General features: G+C 33.1%; 1 protein-coding gene across 1 annotated transcript; it reads right to left on the bottom strand.

The window, feature by feature from the left end:
- Window positions 1–5,742: 5,742 nt before the first annotated feature.
- On the bottom strand, window positions 5,743–7,656 carry LOC149235600 (uncharacterized). Its single transcript, XM_089372162.1, has 3 exons — window positions 7,366–7,656; window positions 7,205–7,283; window positions 5,743–6,639 (listed from the first exon to the last, which is right to left on the bottom strand). Exons 1-3 carry the CDS (start codon window positions 7,372–7,374, stop codon window positions 6,101–6,103), a joined length of 627 nt encoding a protein of 208 aa, XP_089228288.1. The 5' UTR covers window positions 7,375–7,656; the 3' UTR covers window positions 5,743–6,100.
- Window positions 7,657–8,379: the final 723 nt, after the last annotated feature.

The following is an 8,379-nucleotide window of genomic DNA, read 5'->3' as shown; positions in this document are numbered from 1 at the left end:
AAGGCTGTCTTGCTTGGATCATCGTGGCCTTTCCTTCGATATCTACATGGATCCACCAAAGCACCAAATCGAAAACCTGTGTGACATGTTAGCATTTAGTGAGTGTGGATTCTCGAAAACTCAACCTCAACTGCCCATTCTCAGACAAACTAGAGCACTAATGGCTGAAATATATCCTCCACTCACCTACTGTATTCAATGCATCGGAGGAGCCAAAAGGTTGAGTTGAGCTTATAAATACCAGAAGAATTGGGGCCAGAAAAGGAAAGACGTTGGTTAATAAGGTTATGCTATTGGAATAGGTCAGAGCTTACAACATCCTTGTTATGAGAGAGTTCATCATTTTAATTCTTTTAGTTACTTTTGTGAGAAGAGAGAGGGAATCCTTGCAAAAGGATTGGAACAGGGACACCCCTTCACGAGGGATTCAAAGCACCAACTACTCACTAAGTTGTTTTTAACAAAGCTTTATTTGTACTCCTACCCTCCAGATTAATAAAGATGATTCTACTTCCATTTTCAGTCTATGTGTATTTTTTAATATTCTATTACAACATGTTCTACATATGCTTTAGTGGTTTTTTTACATTGTTTCGTTTATGTTTTATATTAACTAGTATAACTGTTGGTTATTTTGTAGGTAGAAACCACTCTACAAAGTATAACTAAATTTTTGTACATATTTTTGTAACTTGTTCTACATATGCTTTAGTGGTTTTTTTACATTGTTTTGTTTATGTTTTATATTAACTAGTATAACTGTTGGTTATTTTGTAGGTAGAAACCACTCTACAAAGTATAACTAAATTTTTGTACATATTTCTATAGAATTCACAACCACACTTATTGTAAAGTTATTTATTTCCTTCTTAATGTGGTATTTTGTTGAAAAACACTCATGCATTAAGGAGAATTTGTGTCCTTTATAACTATCTCATATGATGAGTTTTTCTACAAAATGGTTGAAATGTTGTGAGCCTTTCTTTCTCTAAGCTTGCTATGAATCCACCACACCTTTTGCTATGGGTCAATAACTCGTGATTACTGCATCTCTGATGCTACCAAAGAATGGGTTGTAACTACAAATCAATATTCCAACCACCTCAGAAGACGCCTTTGATGTATGCCATCCTTATGATGCACATAGTTGGTGTAGACATCCCTATTATAAAATCGCAAGTTAAGATTGTTACTCATCCATTGCTACCAAACCTAAGGTTTTTTTATAAGGCATATTTGGAAACTATCATGGGAAAGTTCCAATTGGTAACTACTAGATAATAGGTATTTGGAAGACATTATTGCTACTCAAAGTATCACTCTGTTATTTCTTGAAGATGCCTTATTTTTATAATATATAACATTAGGATTTAAAACTAATACAAGTAACTCAATCTTGCCCTATCTCTGTATTGTAATTTGTTACTTTTATATAGAAATTGTTTCCTACCCATTATATAAATCTCCAATTCTTGAATGGCTATCACAAAGATGTGTTGTCTATTATTACCATGTTATGATTATATATGTAGGCTATCCTTTTTTTTTTATAACCCCATGGTGAATCGGTCGCTGCTAGTCCTAATCTATGGGAGACTCGGGATCAATCCTCGTAGCTGCCTCTCTCTTTCTTATTAGGTTTAATAGATATATTGTTAGGTCCCTATACTACCAGTGTAGCCCCTTATTGTTATTAGTGGAACCCCCTTATTGTATTGTTGTGCCCATGAAGTCAGTGTTTTGACCTTTGGCCCTGAAAACGATACCCAACAAGCTAAAATACAACCTCTTTCTGTCACTTTTTATGAAATTTGAATGTGATGCTCAGAGAGAAAGTTATGATGATTTTCCCAAGATCACCTGTTTGAGATGGAATTCGGGAGCCTACAAAAGCCCTAACTTCCTCAGTTCATATCTTCGAAAATATAGCGAGACAAGATTTGAAACCCATTCACGAGGCTCATAAAGATTTCGGCTTAAATGGTTTTTAATATTAACTTCTGAAACTTCATAGAAAAAAGATTATAACGAAAATGCCACAATGACCTGTTTGAAGCAACGAAACCCTGGAATCCAAAGATCTGATACCAAATGTTATGAAACCAACTCACAAAATACAAGAAGAGATAGATCAACGTTTTCAAAATAAGCCTCTTTGAGGGGGAAACCTCCTTTACATTACACAAATGAACAATTGTTTGATGATACAAGTGACAAGACCTCCTTTCTATATATAGGAGTCTAAGGGGTTAGAATATAATCCGAGCCGTCATAACAATAATAATGTAAGGGCACAACAATAACAATAGTGGGCTTCTATGGGGCACAATAATAACAATATGGGGACTACATGGGCATAATAATACAATAAGGGGGTTGCACTAATAATCGTAAGGGGCTACACTAGAAGTATAGGGACCTAACATATATTCTTGCGAAGCATAAGAAGATTGACTTATTAACCTAACCATTTGTTTGGTAATTCACGCTTTCTCCATTGTTTTGCATTTTATTCATGACTTTGCAAGTTTTTGTGTTCTTGTTGGGGATCATTAATTTTTGAAGTCTTTTCAGTTCGCAACTATGTAGTGGCAAGACCCACCCTCTAGAGGTATATATTGCAATCAATAGCTCAATTTCTTTCTTATATAATTATAGTTTAATTTCTTTATATAGATAGCTATAAATTGTTGTTAACTAATTGTTACATTATATCTAAATTGGTACAAATTGTATGTTTTAATTCACTATTATAGTTGCTATGTGATTTTGTTTCAAACTGGTAAGAATGTAATTTTTACAACCTAATCAATTGGTTGGTTATTGTAGAACATTGCATATGACAACATGGTTTGTCGAGTGGATGTAACTCGAGTGATAGAGAGAAATCACTCTTATCCTCCCCACCAAAATTTTAGTTCTACAGAGATTAACATGCTCGCTCATTAAGAGTAGTTTTTACATAAAAGATAAATGATGCAGTTAACAACACAAAATAACAAAAAAAATAAAACATAATTACATGCTACAATACATTTGATTGATTTTTAGAAAATATTTTATTATTCAACATTATCTTGGTTAAATTAATTTTAGAATTGATCCAATATTAAACATTTTTAAATACATACATATATTTTATATGTCTCCTCAACCATACTACCTACTTACCTGTAATAAATTGTATAATATATTCTCATTAATAAAGTGTATAACATCTCTCATGCCATCCATTTTTATAAACAAATCACTAACGATGTGAAAAAATTACCAAACATAAAATAAACCCAAAAAATTAGAAACGTTCATACTCCTAAGCCTCCATTTAATCTTCTAACTTAAAAAAAAAACAAAAAAACCACCATTCATTGAAACTCGGTGTCTAAGAAAATCATTGAATACTTGTTATAGAAAGCGAATACCTCACATAACATCTACATAAAAACATATAGAGATTGAATGCCCAACATCACACTTTCATGTAAGATGTTAAAGTTTTCTAACGACCACCAACCCGACCCCACTAGGAATTGTAAGCATCAACTATGGCAAAAATTAGGTGAAATGATGGGCTGCGTAATAATTCAAGTCCATCACGATATGTCCTTGATACACGATGTACATGACATACATAAAGGTCAAGCGTGGCCACATAGGAAAGTGTGGCTTCAGAAAGATCGGGCTTGTCCATGTTCGAATATTCGAATATGGTGTAGATATTTGGTAAATGTTTTTTTTAAGGTGGATAAGAATTTGTTGATTTTTTAATTGAAAGTTTAAATTGATTTTCAAGAGAATATGTTTAACATATGTTTATTTTTAATACTTATCAATTGCTGTACTGTGTTACAAAGTTTGTTAGGTTGTATTGATTTTTTAAAAAATTAAAAAAATTATACTTGTGGTTCTCTGTCACCACGAATATAGGATTTGAAATTATTCCAATTCTAATAAGCATGTTCTAATTAGATATTGTAATTAGATGAGGATATTAATATATAAGCAAATTTTATTTAGCAAAATGGTTCATTTCACTCTAAGATGTGTAATTTTTTTTTTTTCAAATCAAAATTGACCCATAACCTTTTTATACAAGATTAGTGAAGTAAAGATGTACATTGGTAAAACATTATTAATATTGCAATAATCTTTTTTTTTTTATTTATAAAATCTTTGAGTATATCAAACACATTAATAATATTTTTAATATAATTATACTAATATAATATATTTATAAAAATTAAATTAAATTCAAAATTATAAATATAATACCTTTAAATAAATATTTAAAAATATAATGTTAATGTTCCTACTCCATTGTGTTGCACTGAAAATAGGTTTGTACACTCAAGCGGCCAAGTTACCTCACTGTCATCAAAAATATGTAAATTTTAACAGTGAGGTCTCTATTCTCACTTGGCCACTTACTCTTTAATCACTCCCCAATTCTGATAAATTCATATCTCATTTTTCGATCCCCAAGATCTCAGCGGCTGGAGGGAGCAGGTGGATGCACTCCTCTAGTTCTTCACAAGCTTTAACATCTAGCACATTTGTAGAGAAAAAAATGTCACTGCTGATAACCTATCCAAATAAGGGCTGGAAGATACGGAAAGCTTCATACACTTCTCATTTATCTGGCTTCATACACTTCTCATTTATTTCTGATGGAGCATCCAATGTGGAGGGACCAATCGCTCTTCATAAGTTGCTGGCATAGTTTTGTTTTCACCACACTGTTTAGCATAACTGTTCAGATTGTTTTCGCCACACCGTTTAGCATAACTGTTCAGATATATATTGTTAGTTTTATCTTTTTAAAACATTGTCAGTTTATTTTTTACCTGTAATAGTAAGACAGTTAGACTTTTAATTTACTATGTTTATATTTTAAGCATGATGGCTTAATATGGTGTGTATCAAAGTGCAGCTAGATGACCACATATATATATATATATGTGTGTAATTGGGTTTTTCTCCTTTAATAAAATCCAGGCCGTTTTTTTCATCTGAAAAATAAATTCATATCTATTTTTGGAATTTGGCTAAAAGGTATTTAAGACGATAATGTTGCAGCTGTATTAGACCATTGTCAAAGATAATGTTTTAGCTGTATTCGACCATTGTCAAATATGATCCTCCCATTTCTACTTTGTTGTACGCTTTGAATTGGCTAACAAGTATTTAAATCATAATGTTACAGCCGTATCAGGTCATTGTCGGTCCTGTTTGTGGTAGGTTTTTAATAAGTCAAAAGGTATAAGACAAGATAGTATTGCATCACAAAACTAAACAGAATATTTATACATTAAAATATATAAATTTTAGCATTCATATTCATACACAAAAAAAAAACCTTTTGTAACCAGAAATCAAGAACTTTTACAGGGATGCTAAAAACTTGAAATGACTCATGCCAAATTTAGAAGTGTGTCGCAGCCCTTTAAGGTTAATGATACTGAAAATCTCTGCCAATTTCAACCAAGACCTCGGTAGCTTTTTGCATATTGCAGTGGATAACAATTTTATGAATTGATATAAAACTGAACCTTACAATTAATGAAAGGGGAGATACTCTGATAATATTGCAGTGTCCATGATCAACAATATTAAACACTTAAAGGCAAAGGAATTTGCCTTTCTCCTCATAACTCACACTGAAAGCATATCATCAATGATCATGCTAGTTCCATTTTATGCCACTAGTAACTGCACAAAAATACTTGAAGACAATACTCGTAATAAACACAAACTTGGGATCTTATTCTATCCCATTCACTATTTATTCACAGGTTCAACCAAGACCTGGGTGTCTTCTGGCATTTTGCAGTGCATAACAATTTTATGAATTGATGTAAACCTGATCCTTGCGAATAAAGAAAGGGGAGACACTGTCACAATTTATATGTAGTGTATATCAGCAATAAAAAAACGCTTAAAGGAATTTGCCTTTCTGCTCATATCTCACACTGAAAGCATATCATCATGCCAGGTCCATTTCCAGGCACTATTAACTGCAACTTTATACTTCAATACAGTACTCCTAATGACCTCCAACTTGGGATCTTATTCTATACAATAACAGATTCCCCTGTGATTATTACATGACGGAGCAGGAATCCTGTTTCTCTTCATTCCACACATACCAGACCTCACCGGGATTAGCACAAGGAGGATCGTATCGTGGCCACAGTATATCTGGTCTGCATGAACATGACGAACATGGAGGATTGTACTGTACTGGTCTGCATGAACAACCCGAACATCGAGGACAGCACCATACCCCGCACACATGACAACATTTAGGTCTGGGAGGAGAAGGAGCAGGGGCAGGGGCAGGGGCAGGGGCAGGATCAGGGGTAGGTTTAGGGGGATCTGGAGGAGGTTCAGGTTTAGTTTCAGGTTTAGTTTCAGGTTTAGGCTCAGGTTTAGGTTCAGGTTTAGGCTCAGGTTTAGGTTCAGGTTTAGGATCAGGTTTAGGATCAGGTTTAGGTTTTGGAGGAGGAGGAGTGACTCCAGCGTAGATCACTTCAGCGCACCTGAATTTCCTTCTCAGCGTATTGGCCACGCAAACGGGATCCGCGTCCCCTAGTACAGTCAGAGTGCTCTCCTTCATATCAAATGACAAAAAATCGATTCCTGCAATTACCGAAACAGTGAAGGATATTGCCAAAAAGAAATTAAATCAGATTCCTGCAAAACGAGTCGATTCCTGCAAAATTGAAATTAACTCAAAAACTGATATTATCTTTTTTAAGCCCTAGATGAATTATACTCCTAAAAAGTGGAAAATATTGCCAAAAAGAAATTAAATCAGATTCCTGCAAAACGAATCGATTCCTGCAAAATTGAAATTAACTCAAAAACTGATATTATCTTTTTTAAGCCCTAGATGAATTATACTCCTAAAAAAGTGGAAGATATTGCCAAAAAGAAATTAAATCAGATTCCTGCAAAACGAATCGATTCCTGCAAAGTTGAAAATATCTTCAGAACTGAAATTATCTTTTTCAACCCCTAAATACATTCTACTCCTCAAAAACTCCTAAATTGTGAAATCTCAACCGATGATTTTGGGGAAAAACAATTGAAAGATTGTAACAGCCAGAAATTAAAGCGCCAAATTTTTACAAATGAAACATTTTAACCTGAAAAAATTAAAGCGCCAAATTTTTACAGTACGCTGAACCGAATAATTGTTTACCTTCAATTTCTGTGACTGAATGCAAGGCGATCTTCCTGCATTTATAGCAATCATTCACGTGCAACCGCATCACACATTTCTGCGGAAGAATCAAGATGTCAGCAATACTAACAAAATTAAAGTACCCTCAGCATCAGTATTTGAGATTCATCAGTACTTACATTCGCCATAGTCTGAACAATGGCGCAGGCGGACCAGAGCCTGACTGTTATTCTTCGGATCCGACAAATTAAACGTATGCAAGGGCTCTGAGAAACCACAAAATACACCGACTATAATCCAGAAAGCCTCTGCCAAACTTATATTGGTGGCCGGATGCATCAATAAAAGTATCATGCGCTGACACAACCCTAGACCAACCATACGAAGCCGTGTGGAACACGTAATTCCGCAAAAGATAATACCACCATTGTAGCTGCTGGTCGGGATGGCCAGAATGTGGACTATAATCTATGGTAATCTATCGTACCAGATGCAAGTCATAGTGGTGTGTGGTGCACTTGAAACTTGTTTGTTGAGAGTCTTAATCAAATAATTCAAGGATAACATATAGTGGTGGCAGGTTTATTATATATGAAAAAAGAGAAGAGTTCATAGCACAAAGATTTATAAAAGGTGGGTTTAAAGTTGTAAAAAATTAAAGTGCGGAGAACATTATTTTAAATTTTGAGTTGAAAAGCAGTGAAGAAAGATAAGACGAAAAGAGGAAAGACTTTTATGGATCGTGTGATTATTTAAAATTAATTAAAAGTTATTATATAAATATTAATTAAAAAGTTACTATATATTTATAGGAATTTTGGAAAAGTTGTTTGGCATTAGTTTTTTAAAAATTGAATATTTAGTTGGGAAAGGATAAATAATAATGAGTGTGGATTTTTTTATATATAAAATAGTGATAATTTTAATTTTAATTTAAATTTATCTAAAAATTATAAATAGGATAAAAATCTATTCGATTCATTTCAACATTTTATTTTTAATGATCGAAAAGATTGACAAAAAGTTTACCTAAATCTTGGAAACCTATATATAATTAGTAACCATAAAGTCCCATCCGTGTTCACACTTCAAACTTATATATAAACCAGTAATGAACATAATTCTAATAAATAAATGATAACATAAATTTAAATAATATCTAACATATATTTTAATTCCCTTTAGTATAAAAA

This window comes from Pinus tabuliformis, chromosome 8, assembly GCF_031772625.1.
Source record: "Pinus tabuliformis cultivar Carrire ecotype Pingquan chromosome 8, CPIR1, whole genome shotgun sequence".
Taxonomy (NCBI): Eukaryota; Viridiplantae; Streptophyta; class Pinopsida; order Pinales; family Pinaceae; genus Pinus; species Pinus tabuliformis.
This window is presented reverse-complemented; position numbering and strand designations above follow the sequence as displayed.

What these genes read in the sequence shown, in the direction of transcription:
- LOC149235600 (XM_089372162.1), bottom strand. An exon ending in TTCAGTCACAGAAATTGAAG is followed by an intron (nt 6,640 to 7,204) that starts GTAAACAATTAT and finishes CGGTAATTGCAG; the next exon opens with GAATCGATTTTTTGTCATTT.